General features: G+C 39.0%; 1 protein-coding gene across 3 annotated transcripts; it reads left to right on the top strand.

Moving 5' to 3' along the window:
* Positions 1 to 865: 865 nt before the first annotated feature.
* Positions 866 to 20,155, top strand: slc44a2 (solute carrier family 44 member 2 (CTL2 blood group)). 3 transcript variants are annotated; one of them, XM_065953732.1, is made up of 22 exons: positions 866 to 1,039; positions 8,332 to 8,380; positions 8,502 to 8,575; positions 11,145 to 11,229; positions 11,424 to 11,508; positions 11,609 to 11,728; positions 11,843 to 11,903; positions 12,054 to 12,180; positions 12,714 to 12,797; positions 13,050 to 13,162; positions 13,249 to 13,380; positions 13,468 to 13,567; positions 14,413 to 14,505; positions 14,967 to 15,051; positions 15,269 to 15,531; positions 15,707 to 15,801; positions 16,021 to 16,124; positions 16,209 to 16,282; positions 16,402 to 16,472; positions 16,568 to 16,656; positions 16,770 to 16,854; positions 19,331 to 20,155. In XM_065953732.1, the coding sequence occupies exons 1-22, from the start codon at positions 1,003 to 1,005 to the stop codon at positions 19,438 to 19,440; spliced, it is 2,136 nt and encodes a 711-aa protein (XP_065809804.1). In that variant the 5' UTR covers positions 866 to 1,002; the 3' UTR covers positions 19,441 to 20,155. The 3 variants fall into 3 exon arrangements, with proteins under 3 accessions (XP_065809804.1, XP_065809792.1, XP_065809797.1); XM_065953720.1 differs by lacking the exon at positions 19,331 to 20,155 and adding an exon at positions 17,108 to 18,630; XM_065953725.1 differs by lacking the exons at positions 866 to 1,039; positions 19,331 to 20,155 and adding exons at positions 6,776 to 6,928; positions 17,108 to 18,630.
* Positions 20,156 to 20,169: the final 14 nt, after the last annotated feature.

Genomic DNA, 20,169 nt, shown 5'->3' with positions numbered 1-20,169 from the left:
CTTCATATATAATTTACAACACTTAATATTACTAATACAACTTGCTCCAACTGATACCAGAACTTCTACTAATAATTATAATAATGTACTATTAATAATGATAATAATAATATCATACATAGTCTAGTAGTTTATGTCTACATTTGACAAATAGGCCTATAATTAGTAGCCTACTAAGAGGCTGTAGGCTAAGTTTTCCCATTGGTTACCCATTGATTAGTAAGGGAACAGAATAAAGTGATCTAATTCCTCATCATCATCCTCATCATCTTTATTGACAGACTCAGAGTCCATTAGAAAACAGATACAAACAATTAAGATATAAACCAGATGTAAAAGCAAAGAAGGTAACGACAAAAAACAAGCAAACAAACAAAGAATATTATAAAAGACAGCTGTAAGAGTGTCTTCACAGGGATGAATGGTATCGAATAGAAAAATGAAAACTGTAGGTCATATCATGAGGTAAAGAACAATGTTTTCACTATTAAAGTTAGGCTAGAAATAAGAAAAGGCATTTTAAAAAACCTATTTACTCAAAATGTTATTATTTGAGTAAATATCGAGCCTCTATTTATAGGGTGTGCTTTCACTTCACGCTAAAACTTAAAGTAAAAGAAACATTGAGCCCGTACTTTATAAATATAACCAACATTAAATTCATTACTTCACATTACTTCACATTCCGTAGAAGTAACGGCGAGCCAAACGTTTTTGTCCAGCCACACTCTGATTGGCTGTCGTAGCTGTCAGTCACCCGGCGTCCTTCAGTCATTGGTCAGTTCTCTGGTAGACTGGAATGTGCTGTGCTATACTTTGGCTTGTATCCATATGGCTCCTCTCTCTCTCTCTCTCTCTCTCTCTCTCTCTCCCTCTCCCTCTCTCTCTCCTGTGGAGCCTTTCAGTCCGTCAGTGTTATTGATGTTTTTTCCTCGACATTTCCATGGTAACTGTCCTGTCTAAAGTCTGATTAGCAAGCAAGGAGCCGAGCAGAGTGTGAGAATGGAGCTGGAGGAGAAAACCCCGGACCCTAAATACGGTAAGAACAAGGTTTATGTTGACTAATTTATCTTCTTTCTTTCATTTTCTGTAACGGGTCGAAGAAATGGAAACAATGACTGCAAGGGGATGGATGGGTGTGGACCTCATGGGTCTAACGCAGATCTGGAGTCAGATTCATCCTCTATGGACGCGTTTTTCTCACTTATCATGCTAAAACGCCAGAAGAGAAGTGTTTACATTTTACAATTGACAATGAACGAGTGTATCATGTTGTGAATGGGTGGCAGTATTTGGCTTATTTGTGTTATTCTCACAGACTATTAAAACCAAACCTAGCTTCAAATGACACAGATTAATCCATTTTTTAAATCTTAATCTGTCTTCCTTTTTCTCAATAAAGTAAAATGTTGCAGATAAAATAAGACATTCAGAAGACTTCTGTCTTGACAGGATCTATTAGATTTATATGCAGACAGGGTAGAAACACATTAAATGAGTTTAGGCCAAAGTGCATCTACCTTGGAATTTCAAAAAATGCCATTTGAATATCAACGTATCAATATTGACCGGGGGGAGGGGGGCTGGGGGCTGGGGGGGGGGGGGGGGGGGATAAGACACGCCCATTCGCTCCTTCGTGTCGTTAGTTACACACAGCCGCAACATCGTGATTAGCAAATTTAGCTAGTTCATTAAGTCGTGGGCAATGACTCCTTCATGGTTAGTTTTAAGTAAAACGCTAGTACCATAGACTGTCACCACATACGTCACCAAACATCCCGTCAGCCAATAGAACAATTACATTGCAATAACCCTAAACCTGCAGAGGGCAGACCTTATGAATATTTCTAACAATATGTAGAATCGCAATACTTTGTACTCAAATGTCAAGATATGGATGCGAATTGATCAACAACAATATTGAATACCCATATAGGTAGATGAACAGGTGAGAAAAGTGGTCTGGAGACAGGAGAATGTCTATCTGGTTTATTTAGTTTCCCAAATGGGCTCAATAAACATCTGTTGTTTTGTATGTTGTCGTAGGTAATTTCATCCACAAATACTCACACAAACATACAAAGACCATAACTTCAGATGCTTTTTGTGATCACAGACTCTGACATATGGAATATTCATGATCATAGCCAAAGGAGTGACTCACTGCTGATTATTATATGTGTCACACGTGATTTTTGGCTGGGTTGTTGCTCATGTGTTGAGTCATGAAGTTTCCAAAGCGTGTGTTACGTTCGCTTTAATACTTTAAGTCAGTAATGTTACATTAGAGGTTAACCATAGGTTTCTTAAATCAAACCACATTCCTCATGGGACGTCTGGAAAGACAGCAATAATCTGTCTGATTGTTGAGTTGGAATGTCTTTCACAATGTAAGATGTTCCCAGTTGCCAACACCCACTGTGCAATGCACATCCTCTTCAAGTCACTCGATGGAGCTCCCACTGTGGAGTATTTCCTTGATGCTTTCCTGTCACCATAAAAACAGCTCCATTCTCTCAGCTCTCCTCCCCCATGAAGGCCAAAAGGTCAAAAACCACAACTCCTTTAAAGCCGACAAAGGCAATACAAAGACTCAACACACATTTCAGCTTACCAGTATTTTTAAATAACTTTTTTATATGCCGAGTTTGACCTGTGAGCAATCCCATTTTGTCTACCATTGTTACTTCTACACTGTCTTGTGTCTAGGCTGCTGTGCAGGCAGGCAGGCTGCAGCCTGCACAGCCTGGCTTGTGTTCAGCCTCACTTGCTCTACCCACTCAGCAGACAAAGTCGTGAGGCTTCCTGTCAATATCAAGCTGGCAAACACTCAGAAGCATTACCACACACACATATGAGGACAGCACACTTGAGCAATACATTTCAGAATGAGCTCTTGTCATATGGACTTTGACTGGCATTTTGGGAAAATTAGACAGCACTGCTGTCTGATCCAAGCAGTGGTGGAAAAGTGAGAGACTGATCTTAACCAATAGTTATCGGTTTTATAAGTGTCAGCAAACAGCGACTTTGATAATTTCCTCCTTTCTTTGAAATTGTATGGTTGTCAGCTTTGTTATTTGCTGTCAAACAGATTTTAAGAAAATTGGCTAACTAAATAAGTAACAGCTGCTATACGGCAGGACTTAATGGGATTCTATCAAGTCACATATGAAGCATCTATTTTTATATGCCCTATATAGAAAGAAAAAAACATGGGAGGGATAGAAACAAGGAAGACAGAATGTACTCAGTTTATGTGCATGTTTGCATGTACAGTGCATGTGTACACTCAAACATGCACACACACACACACAAAGCCACATTACCCACTAAACCATTAAGGTAGCCATGAAAGGGTTCATCTGATAACCCCTCTGGGCCCATTAGTGAATCATATCATGACATCATTACTTCCTGCTATAATATCAGAAGTTACCGTATTACTCCACTTGAGGATTTATTTTTCAAACAAGGACCAATATTCTATGATGTGGCTCTATACTGTCTAGAACAGCTTGAAGTTCCTTTGACAGATTTATTTCTCACCAAAGTTTTGAGTGCAGAATGAGATGATCTGTTTGGTACCGTTTGGGTTTCACTGTCATGATTTCAGGAGCAACCTGAGGTACCCAGGCAACCCAAGCAAGAAAATGTTCACATCTTTTCTTTTTTATTAATAACCATTTCAAAAGGTTATACTTGAATAAGATCAAAATCAGGGACCTGGCCCATCGGTGCCCTGGAAATTCAGCGTTCGACCTTACCCAATATCTGAAATTTACAAATTAGAAATGAGTTATTGTACTTCAGCCCAACTTCACTCAAATTGACTGGAATTGACAACCAAATTTTCTATTAGCAGTTTTGACAGAGGATCTCAAACATTCTCTCATAATTCTTTTGACCAACACATTTAGCTACCCATTATCGTCATATTCCATAATTTACTGAAAAATAAATATATCCCTGTTCCGACACAAACAGAGCTTTACTTCACTATATTGACGATCAACTGTAAACCATCAGATAAAAAAGCTTAGTCACCTTGGATAAAGGAGTCTGACAGAAAAATATTGGCCAATATTAACATATCCAGTATCGATATCTGCTAATATTATTGCAGATGTGCACCAATATTACTAGATTTTTTTACCAGTTAAATAGCAATTCATGTTTTCCCACCTGTGGCTCCTTTCCCGCATGTCATTCCCCACTCTCTCTCTCCCTGATTTCCAGCTCTATCTAGTGTCCTATCTCTCCGTTAAATACACAAAAAGCCCAAAAATAAATCTTGGGAAAAAAAAATAGCATTTCAGTTGAGTATCCTTGTATTATACTAGCAGTTCTCAGATTGTGTTATATGGATTACAAGCATTTTCACCCTCCAGAGTGTCAAGCGGCGATGCTCGTCCATTCACAGTTACTTTCCTTGTCTACGTTATACTGTATATCTTTTCCACAAATGTTTGATAACGGCATTTGAGGGCTCAATGCAATAAACGTGTATATCTAAATCTACCTATTTCTATAGATCTAAGAAAGAAATTGGCCAATTCATTGGTATCAGAGTTTTTCTCTCCCTCAATATTGATATCTGTATAGGCCCAAAAAATCCCATATCAGCCAGGCACTAAACCAGACCACTAAATGAAAAATGTATTTGAAATGTTTATTTTCACTCATATTGACTTGGAAGGTTTTCCCTGTGTACTGCCCTCACGTCCTGTCCTCACATACTGCCCTCACACACCCACACCACACCCAAAGCTCAGAGGTAGAGCAGCTCTTAATCACATGATTGGCAGTTAGTACCTCAGCTCCTCCACTCAGCATATTCAATAGTTCTTGGAAAATGTATTTAACCACACACTATGTATTTAACCACACATCTCTAAAGAATTAAAGCAGTCATATGCGTGTTACTATAGATCCTGGTTGGATCCTGGACCCCCCCCCCCCCCCCACACACACTGTTTGTGAACTGCTAAATCCAAAACCAAAATTGTTCTTTTATATTTTAAAATTATATCTTGATAAATCTTTTATTTCTTGAGATAACGAGATAAATTCACTCATTATGATAAGAAGCTATAGTTAGGTAACAGCTTTGAAATAAGTTCAACAGTGGCCGTTCTCTGCCTCCATAATTAACACAACTTAACCACGTTTGTTTTGCTGACTACATAAACAAACGAGACAATTAACAAGACAGTTGGAAGTTTTTACACCAGTCTGCTTGAAAGCTTTTCAGCACAATCAGAGATTGTTTTATGGCACAAAGCGGGCAAAGAGCTGTGTCTTTCTTTAGCTCCAATAGAGATGTGTCTCTCACAGTCGCAGATGGCCCCACAAATGAATAGCTGATGGAAAACAGACTTTCAGTGTGACAAGGAACAAGTACAAGGAAAGTTGAAAAGTGTGTGTGTGTGTGTGTGGGAGGGGGGGGACACAATATATTTTTTTATATTGTCTACTGCAAAGCTTTAGAGGAAGAGGAAGGACAAAAGATCAGTTGTGTTTGGGGATGCCGGGTGAAATTAAACTTTACAGAAGTGTCAGGTATTCAAAGGTGTAGTAGTAAGTTAACGTTGAGTTCCATGTTTGAGTTTGACTTTTATTTTAACATCCAAGGACTAAAAGTGGAGTATTTCTGTCCAGTTTCTGTATGGATTAAAGTCATGAAGTCACTTATAATTAATGAGTATAGGACACACTGGTATTCAATTTCTGTTCTATTCGAGTAGATCCTGGTTAGCTCACACCTCTGTTTCCTTCTTACATGCCAAGCTTATATAGGCAAATCTAAGAATACTGTCTGTTCTTGGTACTTTGTATGTAAATGATGAGAGAGTGGTAGACTTCTGTTTGCTTGTTAAACTGTCAGTGAGAAAACAAAGGAAGTAAAAACGTCCATTTCCTAAAATGTCTTACTCGTCTTACTTTTCCTTAAAAATCCACTGTCAGTTCAGCCCAAGCTCAAATTGAGGGTCTGGGATTCTTAAGAAGAACAAGGTTGAGTTTGCAAGGGCATGGCTCTGTGTATCAGGCACGTGTGTGGTTAGGGTTGTATTTCGTGTGGTGGCATGCAGGCATTCTGTTACATGGCAGCTGAGGTGGGCAGATATATCTCGCAGTCTCATATCTGATGCACACCCCCTTGATTACGTCAGAGACACACACATGCATCTTAATCAAAGCATTGTCATAACAAAGCATGTAACTGTCTATAGAAAACATGGTTTATTGTTTTGTACAGTGTTGATGCAGTGAAGTTAGAATATGAAGGCGCTTCAAATGAGGGTTTGTTTAAAGTAGAAACAGGAAGCTGAGAGAAGGCTAGACATTGAACTGGATGGGAGCATTACTGCACAGCAGATGTGTTTTAAACTGTTCTATTTTTTTTTTTCCAAGTGCTGTTTTTATGAGAAATGTCGTTTTTTTTTTTGCCATGTGAATCTTGCCAGGTCAGAGTGCAGATGATCTGTAGGGAGGAACAACAGCGAGAATGAAAACAGTAAATCATGATGACTTAGAGGGTGTTAAGATGGAGGCTAAGATAATTGTTTACATGGCGGAGTCAAATCCTCATTTGAACCTTTTATTTAGCAACAGCAGGTTCACAGGCACCACAAAGTCGGTCGCTTTCTGCTGCTCCTCTCTCAATTCCCCCATCAGTAGAGTTTCTGCTGCAATTCCCTTGACAAGAGCTGAGCTAAGAGAGAGGTAGAGGGAACAGGGGGTGAAGGCAGAGCTTTGAGTACACTAAAATAAGGAAGTCAAGAATTTGAAATTGGTTGACAACAACTGCTTACAGGAAGGAAAGAAACAGCTGCCACACACACAGCACACTGTGAAGTCTATAAAACCATCCATATGGAAAACTGAGAGAGAAATAACGACAGAATGACAAAATCCAAAAGACAAGGTACTGTAACAGTCTGTCTGGGCTGGATTTATGATTTTTTTTTTACTGAGTCATATGTTGTTGGCTTGTTAAACTATCAGTGAGAAAACAAAGAAAGTAAAAACGTCCATTTCCTAAAATGTCTTACTCGTCTTGTTGGCTGTGTTTAGATATTTGTATGATCCTACCACTGCATTTACTTAGTTGAATCATTATTTAAGTTAAATTGGCAGATTTTAGACAAATATTCCAAACAACAAAAACACTATACTGTAATATACAAGGTGTTGTGACATGCAGTGAGTGTTAGTATTTCCTGTTCATTTGTGTGTGTATCTGCAGTGTTTGTTGTCGCAGATATTGTACATGTAAACACTAGACTGTGAAAAAAAAGCAGCTGGGTTTGCCTCTAGCTCTCTGTTTGTGTATTTAAAGAACATGTATATCACCAAGTGAGTTGTCATACAGGCTGCGTCAGAGACACTTATGTGACATGTTGTGTAACAGCAGTAGGCCGTGTAATTTTTAGAGATGATGTCGTAAAAGGAGACGGTTCGCTGTATTTAAGTCAAGCTGATTTCCTGTGTTAAGTATCAAGGTGTAACGGAGAGACATCTCAAAAGTCAAACCCAATTTGACCAGCGCAGCATTAGCTCATGATGATCTCACTGTAGGCAGAGCAGGCGTGGTCGATGTGTTTCTCTGCTGCCTTTTCTGAGGTGTTTCCATGGTTGCTGGCCATGTCCACAGGGAGCCCACAGTCGACGGGGAGCCATTTTGTGGGTTGCCAGGGTTGTCAGAAGAATCCTTTTGTTCTGGGGGATGTCTTTTCTTTTGTCTGTGTCAATGGTGACATTTAGAGTACGCACATCCTTCACATTTAAAAGAGTATTTCTAGAATTCCGTAGATGAAATTGAATGATGATTTAAGAGAAAATATATTGGCCAACAACAACAAAAAAACATTTAATAACAGCAAAGACAGTCAACAGCCTGGACTGGATGTTCATTATTTTAATTTAATAATCATTTTGTGAAACTGTATGATGATAAATGCTTTTTTTGTTTTACACCAATGAGAAGATAAAAAATGCATCAAAGCTCTTGCCAACCTAATTTATTTAATGTCTGATGCATTACGATAGAAGTTATGCTATGAGGATAATTGTAACATTAATATTTTATGATGATAAATTCCATAGTATAATTAAGGCTTTTAAATATTGAATCTCTCAGATGGTTTTCATTCCCAAAAAATGAATTGGCATTAACAGCTACCAGTAGGTGGTGGTTCAAAGAATAAATAAAGTTCAGTCTCTAGTTTTTGATGAATTATTTTTAAAATATGCAATGTATTCTAGTCATAAGTCTCAAAGGTTGTTGGATAGTAGGAAACATTAACACATGTGTCTTTTTATCCCCAGGAGAGTCGAGGAAGTTTGACCCAACCTTCAAAGGACCGATTTACAACAGGTGAGATGTGTTTCAGTTGCTAATTTTAGATGATTTTCTTTCTGTTGAACAGGACACAAATAACCATGTTTCCCTCCTCTCCTCTCCTCTCCTCTCCTCTCCTCTCCTCTCCTCTCCTCAGGAGCTGCACAGATATCCTCTGTTGTATTCTTTTCATCTTAGCCTTGTTTGGGTACTTTGCAGTCGGTATTGTCGGTAAGATTGATTCTTCACTTCTTGTTTCGTTAAGCACCAGATTTTAGATGAGCCCTGCTGTTTTACTGTGTAAATTATTAATGCGTTTATATTTAAGACCATCACTATTAAAATATATCACATGGCATCAGGGGCGGATCTAGAAGGGTGGCAAATGTTACCCCATGCCTTGCCACCCCAACATTTGTGGCTTATATAAAACAAATTGTAAGAGTGAAACTCCGATTTACAAGCGCAAGTGAATGCAGCACAAATGACACTTATCGCACCTTGCTGTTTGCGTCTCTGTGCCGCATAAAAGTGCATAAAAATATCAACGCAGAGGTTTAATAGCCAGATCATTCACTTTGGAAGGATGTAACTCCCCATATTGAGGTTCAAGACCCTCAAAAAGCACTACTGTAAACAGTTCTAATCAATGAAAAAGTGGATTGTGTGGTAAGATGATGTAAACTATTTGTCATCAATAGTGTGCATATATAATGAGCATAGGCTACATATTTTTATTTCAATAAGTTACACCTAGCCTATATGTTTGAGATTTTAGAAGTAATGGCCAGTATGTTGTGTATTTGTATATGTGTATGTTTACATCTTGGACTGTCCTGTAGTTCAGTAGATTTGTTAACTAAAAAAGTAGACAGACAGAATTGTTAATAAATGCCTTACATCCATTTAAAGTGAACTGAGTCAGAGGACTGTAGGGATTCTGATGTCTTTACCCACACAAACAAGAAACTGAAATACCGGCTGATCAGCGTTTATTTCTGCCACCCTTTAAAATCTCTATGCCACCCCTTTGCCACCCCATGGTTTTTTCGCTAAAGAGATCAATAATCTCTTTACATATAAATACAGTATATGTCGACAAATGACCTGATGTATGGCGTCAGACAACTTCTGGTATCAGTGAAATCGGAGATGAATTGTCCGCATAGCATTTCAGGATTGATTGGCTGTGTTTTGGAAAACAGTCTGTGTGGAGAGAAAAAAGAGGCGGGACACAAAGACTCTGACCCCCAGCATAATCAGATCATTTTAGTTTGTCTAATTACATACCGTAATTGTAATGTTGCTATTTACTTTATTTCTATAGTGATCCCTGATTAATAGTGAAGTAAAGTTGTTAGCTGAATAAAGAATAGATTAGGAATGAACTATTTTGCTTTGAGACAATACTCTAAATCTGTACATACTAAACTTTGCATAAAAATGCTGAATCTGTCGACTTATGAACAGGTATTTCGGTATCGGAAATGTTATTTTGTCCATTTGTAATCTAAGTAGTATCATTCACAAGAATTTCAGCAGGGAATTGGCTGAGTGGGGGGAAACAGGCAACATGGAAAGCAATGAGACGGAACACAATCCCCCATTATGTAACCAATAGGCGGTCATTTCTCTGTAACAGACATCTGCCTGCAAGTGCAGCTCACAGTCTCTTAATAATTGTCGCTTCCAAACACCAAATCCATTCCTACTTTTCAAGTTGGACGTATACTAAGGCATCACCAGCAGTCCTCTATTGCTAACGTTTGCAAAAGAGGACCTCTAGCCAACTGCTGGAGGCCCATTACATTTTGCAGACCCTCCCAAAGGCCATATCAGTGTAAGACTGTAGCTGATGGGTAGATGGATGAACCTTATGCAAATACTCCGGTTGAGGCAGTCGAGGGCCGATTTATACTTTGTTTGGTTTTTGCTCCCAATCTTTGGAGTGATCAATTAAATGTAGGCGATGTCTGACGCTAACTTGATTCTGAAGTCCATCACAACACTGATAATATTTTATTATTTATTTATTTAAAATAGGGAAAGTGCACATTAATGAACATAAAAATGTAAATATGTCAGATTATAACCGTAGGCTAAATGTTCACTATCTGTTCTCTTATAATTGATCATTGTTGTAATTGGGTTTTAGTAGTTTTTTGTGTATTCTTAACTGGCTGACCTCCTTCTCATAGTTTTCCCATTGGACCTTTTTGCTTGCTGCCCCAGATAACAACCTCCCCTCATTACCATGATGACAGAATCGTCCTGCATTTATTTTCTTGATGAATGATGGGCGGCTGTGGCTCAGTTGGTAGAGTCAGTAGTCTCTGAACCAGAAGGTTGGGGTTTTGATCCCCAGCTCCTGCAGCCACATGTCTGATGTGTCCTTTGGCAAGACACATATCCCCTAGCCTTGTCTGTGACGTATGAACGTTTATGAATGGGATTATTTACTTCGGATGGTCACTTTAATAGAAACTTCTGCCATCAGCGAATGAACGGGTGTGAATGTGTTGATGTGACCTGCAGTGTAAGAGCGCTAGTCAGAAGAAGAGGAAAGCGCTACGAGCTCAAATCCATTTACCATTTATCATTCAATCCACGTTTTATCTAAATGTTGTGTTTTACCATCGAAGAGATCCCATCATTCATAGAGGTGTCAGAATACAATACATTTATTTGATTAAGTATTCATAAGAAGATACACAAGAGCAACATGTGACTGTGTAGCACTTGTCATTTTTTGTTGATCTAATGTTCACGTTTGAAATGATTCTGATTATTCTCCATGCAGCCTGGTCTCAGGGTGACCCCAGGAAAGTCATCTACCCCACAGACAGCAGGGGGCAATTCTGTGGACAAGCTGGAACACCTCTGGAGTGAGTCAGCTGACAATATAAACATGATGTCTTTAGTGTGTTTGCTTAGAAACCTTTGACATGCAGACTAGTCAGTGTATTATTTACACTACTGCATAACACTGATCTGTTTCCCCTCACATGAGACTTTAAGATATTTATTTGTGTTCCACGGCCAAATAATATTTTTTGTTGTATTGCTCTTAAAACAACAGGAAGAAGCCTCTTCTTTTATACTTCAACATCCTGAAATGTGCCAGTCCTCTGGTGCTGCTGGAGTTCCAGTGTCCCACCACACAGGTCAGAAACAATATCAGTTCTTCATTTATTTTCATCACAATATTTTCCTCATTCATTACACACAAAATTGTCACCGTTAATTGTATCTGTTCGTTTCCAGTTATGTGTAGAAAGCTGTCCTGACCGACATCTAACTCTGGTAAAGGCCAAGTTAGGGGGCAAAGAAGACCGCGAGTACTACCAACAGTACTGTAAAGATGGAGTGGACTTTGCCAAATTGGTAAGTACACGACGAGTGAAATTATTCATAATTATTAATTATTATTAATTAAATATGCTAAAAGTAATGCTGTGAAATGCAGATTAAATTAATTTCTGCTCATACATGATTCAGAGTCCTCCTGAGCTCCTGAGGGATGGCTTGTGTCCCGCCATGCTGATGCCGAGTAAAGCCTGTAAGTGAGAAACTTGCGCTTCGTCCCAGAAAACACATTACATGTTCAATCACATTACAAGCTTCTTTGTCCAAAGGTCTGATGTTTCTGTGTGAAACTGATAACCATAACTGATGAACTATATAAACGGATCATGTCCTCCCTGCACAGTCACGCGTCGCTGCCTTCCTGCTCTGGGAACATTGAAAGGCGGTGTGGTGGTGGTGGGCAACGAGACCACCATTGATGCTGGACAGGGATTCAATGTCAATGCCACAGATGTGCTGGAGGCATCCAAGTGAGTCCACTTCTATTGCAACACATACATACAAAGTGTATAAATACTGTAAGAACAAAGAGCATCCGTCTCTGTGTTAAGCACAGCAAAAGTTAGAAACAGAGTCTGAAATGATCATACAATTCTTGTGATATATGTGAGATTAGTTTGATAAATCAGCGGTTGTAAAATATACAGTGTTCAGTAACTTCTTGCTGAAAATAGTGCTGAAACAACAAATCATTTAATGTATCTTTGAAAGTGGCAATGAATACCATTGAATTGTCAATCTAGCACTGTAAATGTAACCCCTTTGGGTTATGCTTTTCTCTTATTGGGCCCATATATAAAACACTCTGTTAGATATTTGCTGCAGCATATGCCTGCTTTGGTTCTGCTCAAGGCTTCTGGAGGCTGTACTTCTCTTTGCATGCTATTACCGTAGATGATGCAGCAAACTTACTCAGTTCTGTCTGCTTAGAGACTCCTAACATGGCAGATGCTGTCCACTGTGCTATGTTTGGAAAGTGATGTTCTTTTTGTTTTTGTTACAGGAAATCAAATGTGTTTCTTGAAGCTCGCGAGGTGGCCATGAGAATCTTTGAGGATTACACTCAGTCTTGGTACTGGATAGTGCTGTAAGTCCTTCCTCTCCTTAGTGACAGTAAAGGAACAAAACAGTGTTACACATGACAAAATGTTTTAGGTCAAAAGAAAACAGTACATATAAATTAATAAATATAAATAAATAAAGATAAATTAATGACTGCCAAGTTTTAAAAACAAACCTCTGCTAACTGATCATTTTGAAAGCAGAACTTTACTGCATCTGTTGACTCTGTTGTTAACTGTCGCTGTGTTCAATCATTTGCTGTATCCACCCTCTCCAGCGGCCTGGTGATCGCCATGGTCGTGAGCTTGATTTTCATCGTCCTGCTGAGATACTTAGCTGGCATCATGGTCTGGGTCATGATTGTCCTGGTTATTCTTGTCATCGGATACGGTAGGTCTTCAGCCTCAGGAAGTGATGAAGTTCAAATCAGCTTAATTAAAAGGAAGATCTTCTAAATATCTGAACTGTTCTTTTAGGGATTTTCCATTGTTACATGGAATTTGCGAGTCTGAAGGGAGAACCGGGTGCTGACGTTACTATCCGTGACCTGGGCGTGCAGACAGACTTCTCTGTGTATCTGCAGATCAGACAGACATGGCTGGCCTTCAGTACGTTCAAACAAACTTGAATTCTTTGATGCATGTCTGTGTTACATTTTATGAATCCTGTAATCAAACACCTTCACCTTTTCACAGTGATCATCTTGGCTATTGTGGAGGTCATCATCATCCTGCTACTCATCTTCCTCAGGAAGAGAATCCTTATTGCCATCGCCCTCATCAAAGAGGCCAGCAGGTCAGTCTCTCTTTTATATCCTTAACTGACATTCTGCAGGATCGATCTGTCTAAGAAGATTGATCTGCTGACATATTTTAAAGCTATAATGATCGGTCCTTTACAACAAAACTGTTCTTGATTTATTATAATAATCATTTATAATTTATACTTTATTAATCCCGCGAGGGGAAATTCAATTTTACACTCTGTCTAATGAACATGAACACACACATAGGCCGAAAATACACACACATGCACAAATAGGATCCTGTGGACATGCATTAATGGAGGGGTCTAGGAGTGAGGGGGCTGCCCACAGCGAGCCCTCCAGAGCAGTTTTTGGGGTTCGGTGCCTTCGGTGCACCTCTGCAGTGCTCAGTAAGTGGACTGGCACCTCTCCGGCTACCAGACCAACTTCAGGACTTGGTCCGTGCCGGGACTTGAAACCAGCAACCCTCCGATTCCCAACCCAAGTCCCTCTTTAAGCTACCTTGTTGTGTTTTGGGTTACACAAGGACAGTTTGTGTTTAATCTCACAGCTTGTTGGCAGCCATTCCAGAAACTGTTTTCAGCTAAAATCTTTGATAATACATTGAAGTGTACTTGTATCACCAAACAGCAGACGGGCACAGTAGTCTGCCTGCTTTTGAACACTATTGAGCATTTTTCAGTGAACAGCCAAACATCCCCCACAGGAATGAATGGAAACCCAAAATAGCAAACATTATGCTGAATATTGGATTTGATGTACTATCTTGCCAAAAGAAGAAACTGATTTTTCTGGTGGTTGTGTAAATATGCAGCGGTTCATTTAGCACATCCATGTATCAACTTTACTACAATTTGATTGTTGTCTCTTTCAGAGCCATTGGGTATGTGATGTCATCACTCTTCTACCCCTTGCTGACTTTTGTCCTCTTGGCTGTGGTGATAGCTTACTGGGCGATCACTGCTGTGTATCCTTTCAAAACACATAAATACAACACTTAATCGTTATTATGTTCTCCAGCCCTTTTTTTTTTAACTCTAAAAATGATACCTCTAATTCATTACTACTTAGTGTTTTTATTATTGAACCTCTTTATAGTGTTAGTTTCAGTAGAAAATAGTTAAAGGCAGTAAGCATGCTAAGGCATTACAATAAAAAATGAAACCCTTAATTTGATGACAACTTGTCAGTTTAAAAGATGCAAGTATCTGAAAAGGTTTACAGTTAACATACTGTATACTACTTCTCAAGGCTGAACTATTTTATAACATGACCTCATCCTTCTCCTTCTAGTGATGTGCCATTCGATGCGGTTACTTGTTTGGGAAATATTTCAATGGACAACGAACTAAAGACCCTGATGACTCTAAACTGTGCTTCAGATATTTCTTCCCTTTGTTAACAAATCACCTTGACAGTTCCAACCAGGTTCTTGTCCACCTCTAACGAGCAGGTGTACAAAGTCTTCAACAATTCTGAGTGTGAGTACTCAAGGGAGATCTGCGACCCCAAGGTATGCTTTTGAATATCACGGACACATTAAACTATCTGACTAAAGATGCTTATTTATCCAGCCAATCAGCAAACATATCTACTTAACTATGTATTATTATTTGGCACCTTCTTGGAAGAAACATTGTGATTATGTCACTTTGAACCTGGACAGTAAAAGGTTCTATCATTGTTTGTTTTATGAAAAACATAATCCTGCTTTCTGCTATTTCCTTCAGACCTTCAACACCTCCAACATGTCGGCTCAGTGTCCTGATGCTGAGTGCCTGTTTGCCTTCTATGGTGGGGAGACCCTCTACCACAAATACCTCATCCTCTTCCAGTTCTACAACATTTTCCTCTTCTTCTGGTGTGCCAACTTTGTGACTGCCCTGGGCCAGGTCACTCTCTCTGGAGCCTTCGCCTCATATTACTGGGCCTTCAAGAAGCCTGAAGACATTCCCGCCTACCCTATCTTCTCCTCACTGGGGCGAGCCCTCCGGTAATAGATTCAAGCTGCATTCATGTGTCCAATCTGTCCACTTATCTGAAATGGTGTAATTTTAAAGCTTGTGGAACTTAAAGTGATCTGTATGTTAGAAACAGTAGCCTAATTCTGCAAAAGGAAAGAGAGTTTTCATACTAACAGTTGGCTTCTGGCTCCTCCTCCGCTCCAGATATCACACAGGCTCCCTGGCTTTTGGCTCTCTGATCCTGTCTCTGGTCCAGGTCATCAGGGTCCTTCTGGAATACCTGGATCAGAAGTTGAAAGGTCAGGAGATTTCTCTTCAGTAAAAGGAGACTGATAAACAAATGTACTTTAGTGTTAACTTCACATTTTTATAATATGGATACTTTGCATCCCTTATATTACTCCCCTCCATGTTCATCATACATACGACTTGTGTAATTTAGGAAACAGTTAGATTATTATATGTTTGTTAATCACTGCATCTGTAAATCCATGAACACTCTTACTCTCACCCTCCAGGTGCTCAGAATAAATGTGCGCAATTCATACTAAAATGCATGAAGTGCTGCTTCTGGTGTCTGGAGAAATGTATTAAATTCCTGAACAGGAATGCATACATCATGGTGAGTTCTTTAAAAGGATGCAATGTCTCAGGCATGTTGAATTCTTCAGGTTTTAAGATTTTAAATGATATTTTCATTTCCCAGATTGCCATCTACGGAAAAAGTTTCTGTCCTTCAGCTCGAGATGCTTTTTTCCTTCTCATGAGGAACATTATTAGGTCTGGTTTCATTATCTGTTTTCACATGATGATAACTGAACAAATAAAGCTAAATGTAAGCTACTAGTCGTTTAGCTTGATAGATTCTCATACTCACTACTGTGTCCATTTTATTGCAGGGTTGCTGTTTTAGATAAAGTGACGGACTTCCTGCTGTTCCTTGGGAAGCTCCTTATTATTGGAATTGTTGGTATGAAAGCTTTTATTTTTAGACCAAAGGTATCTGTTATCTACGAGAGAGAGAGGTCTGTCTGTATCTTTGGTTTAATTATTCCTTTTCTGCAGGGATCTTCTCTTTCTTCTTCTTCTCTGGAAGAATCAGAGCAGTAGAGGAGGCTGCTCCATCTCTAAACTACTACTGGGTGCCGATTCTGGTGAGAGACAGTTGTGAAAACATGTGATCTGATCCAAATTCCACCTGAGAGCTTTGAGACCTCCGCAGAGGCCTTGATAACTTTGTTAATGCTTTCTGATTTTCTGCACACAGACAGTTGTTGTTGGATCGTACCTCATCGCCCATGGCTTCTTCAGCGTGTACGCCATGTGTGTGGACACACTGTTCCTCTGCTTCTGTGAGTACCTTTATATTCATCCAGACTACCTGCAAAGTTCCTCTCTTTTCCTGTTTTAAGCACTTATACAACTTCTCCTTTGAGATGCTTGCTTCTTCCCCCTTACATGTTTCTGATTCTTCTCTTTGTCTCTTTTCTCCCTTTAATTTCACTTTATTTCCACATATTCCCTTTTTCCCCTGGTTTCATTTCCCCCTTATTTCCCATTAACCCAATCAAAAACACAAATTGCACATCCTCACACATGCAAAAGGTGAGGACTTAGAAAGAAACGACGGCTCGTCTGAAAGGCCTTACTTTATGTCCCCCGAGCTGCATGAGATCCTCTCCAAAGCAAAAGGGCTGGAGGAAGATGGAGTTGATCAAGCAGATTCTGCAAAAGAAGCAGATGAGGTAAAAGTGGAAGAGGAGACCCCTCTCCAGCAGGAGCCCGATGGAGAGATCCAGCTGAAACAGCAGTCTGTACTTAAGCAGGACAATGAAGAGGAGCAACCTCTCCAGACCAAGGCGGATGCTGAAGATCTGAAAGAGGAAAATAATGAAGAACAGAAAGTGATTCAGATAGAGGAGGTTGAAAAGAAAGAGGAGGTGGAGGTGAAAAAAGAAGCTGAAAAACAGGAGTTGATACAGGAAGAAAAGACAGAGAAGGCATCATCTCCATCTGTAGAGGCTGAGAAGGAGGTGACTGAAGAAAAGAAAGAGGAAATAAAAGAAGAAAATCCTCCCCCCGTATCACAGGAATAGGAATAGATGTTTGATGTCAGAGCAAAAACAAATCAAGCTTGTTAAACCTCATAAAGCATAACGAATGAAAATTGTACCTACAACTATGTGATATGGACCTGTTAAATGTACAGCATATAAAAAAAGCTGAAAATGTCTCAATGCCTGCTTAAGAGTGGTGTGATGTTGTGCTGGAGAAGGTCTCGGTTGTGTTGTGAAGGATAAAGCAGGTCAAAAGCCCAGTGCATCCCTGTAGCTTGAAAAAACATGCTTTCTTATGTCAGTTTAAGAACAGTGTTGGTTTTATATTGTGAAGATCTGTGGAACGTTGTGAGTGCTGAACCTGTGCCTGATTACTGTCACTAATATTTGTTGTTTGAATCCTGTTAATGAATGCACTACAGAACCACTCAGCACCGTGTTTACAGTCAGAACAAACTCTATCAACGATGGTGAATCTCCTTCACTGTTTACAATAATACCAGCTGACGCCAAAAGGTTACAGACATATTTGATATACTTTATGAATATTGGATTTTTTTTTTTCCTATGGAACTTGTATATATACAGTAGTGTATGTCTTATGTATTTCTTGGCTCAGGGCTAGTAAAGACTCGAGCCAAGATGAAATCCCATGTATTGTATTGCCACCTACTTGCCTTGGTATTTCGGACTGGTGCAAGTCCTGTGTTTGTGTTGCCATGACGCAGGAATCATGACCTCTCTGCAGACTCCACCGCCCCCCGCCCTCCACACTTGTACATTGATCCTACTTGCCTTGTTCTGGCCCTGTCCTCTTTGTCTCTCTCTCTCTCTCTCTCTCTCTCCCTCTCTCCCTCTCTCTCCCTCTCTCTCTCTCTCTCTCTAAGTGCTGCATGGTGTTTACATGGCCTTCTGAATGCTCTGAACTAACATCTTAAATCGCTGGATGCTTTTGTACTTTTTTTCTTGTTTGTCACTTTGTGAAATATGTAAGTTGATTTTCCACTGAAATTACCGATGACATTCCGTATTTATTGGATGTTAATGTCAATTAAAAATGGTTGCATTTAATTGTAGTAGTTCTGTTATGGCTACACACATGTTTTACGGTGTCTTGGCGTTTGGAAGCAGGTGAGTCTGGCAAAGTTAACCAGGCCTTAGATTTTTTTCTTAAAGGGGTACTCCAACAAGGTTTGAATTTGGGACTTCAGTTTTTTGATGTAAAGCTTGGGTTATAAATTAGTGGCCCTGTTGTAGAATAAGCATTTCAATTAGTAAACAATATGAAATGCATTATGGGAAGTGTTGTATGGGGACTAAAATGGGGACTAAAGTAATTAACCAAATCATAGTTTACAAATTACAGATGTATTGTTACCAGATTATTTCAAGACAATACTTAAATTCAGAGAAGAGAGAAACAATAATTATTTAAAAAAGCACTGCTACTACTAATTAAAGTATATATTTTTATACCTCTAATTAAAGTATAACTGGACTCTATCCAAAAGTTTTCTTATGGATGACCTAAAACACCAAGTATGGAAGGAGCAGGAAATGAAAAACTTCTTGGGTGCTTGGTTTGAAGATGTTCTTTAACTGTCTTATTTAATGGAGGTGCTATTTTAAATTGCTGGAGCCCTCCTTTAAATCTTAATCAGCTGGAAAACTTGAAACTGGTAAAAGATGTACTAACCATTAGCACAAGAAAAAAAGACTACTCTGAAGTACTAGCATGCATGTTTCTCAATCACTTTTGTCCATGTCACAGTGGATGATCTGGAGCGCAACGATGGATCAGCAGAGAGGCCGTATTTCATGTCCCAGAACCTGCTCAGCCTCCTGAAGAAGTCCAATGATGAGCCCAAATCTTTAGATTAAGTGTGTGTGTGTGTGTGTGTGTGTGTGTGTGTGTGTGTGTGTGTGTGTGTGTGTGTGTGTGTGTGTGTGTGTGTGTGTGTGTGTGTGTGTGTAATAGTATTTCCTTGATATACTGTGTTGTGTAATGGGCTTCACTGATGTTTTAAGATGACTATTGATCTTTTTGTATTTTGCCACAAAGCCTTAAAACCAATGTTTCTATGTAATTGCCAAACACAGGTGATTTAAGAAGGAACAGGGCAACTTGTTTAATAGATAACAACTGTTGGTAATGTTATGTACAGCTTGTTTGAAAATGAATGTTTTTTTCCTCTGTTCATTTACCGGTAGGTATTTTTTCTTATTTGTTTGTGCATTTTGTAATGCTGTTTACATAGAAGCTTTAAAGGGTCCAATATCTTTCAATGAGCTCTTCACTTCAGGGGCAGATGTAGCCTGTTTATATATGAGTAAAGCTTTTATTTATCAATTTATACCAAGACATTGCACTGTTCACCAAAGGTCACCAAAGTTATGTTCATAGACTGTAATAAAGGTTTAGTATTATACTAAAAGCTGTAAGAGATTAAAAAAATGACCTGTGTTTAAAAAAAGAATTGTTACAAAGAAAATGTGTTTTTAGATAACTAGTGTTATTTCCAAAAATGTGTTTAAATGTTAAGTTTTAAATTCCTTTTGTTTTGTTGTAATATAATAAAAGTGTATGTTGCCAGTGTTCAAATTGGAAAA

The sequence above is a fragment of the Labrus bergylta genome, chromosome 1 (assembly GCF_963930695.1).
Source record: "Labrus bergylta chromosome 1, fLabBer1.1, whole genome shotgun sequence".
In the NCBI taxonomy this organism is placed as follows: Eukaryota; Metazoa; Chordata; class Actinopteri; order Labriformes; family Labridae; genus Labrus; species Labrus bergylta.
Note: the sequence above shows the minus strand (reverse complement) of the source record. Positions and strands in the feature narration are given on the sequence as shown.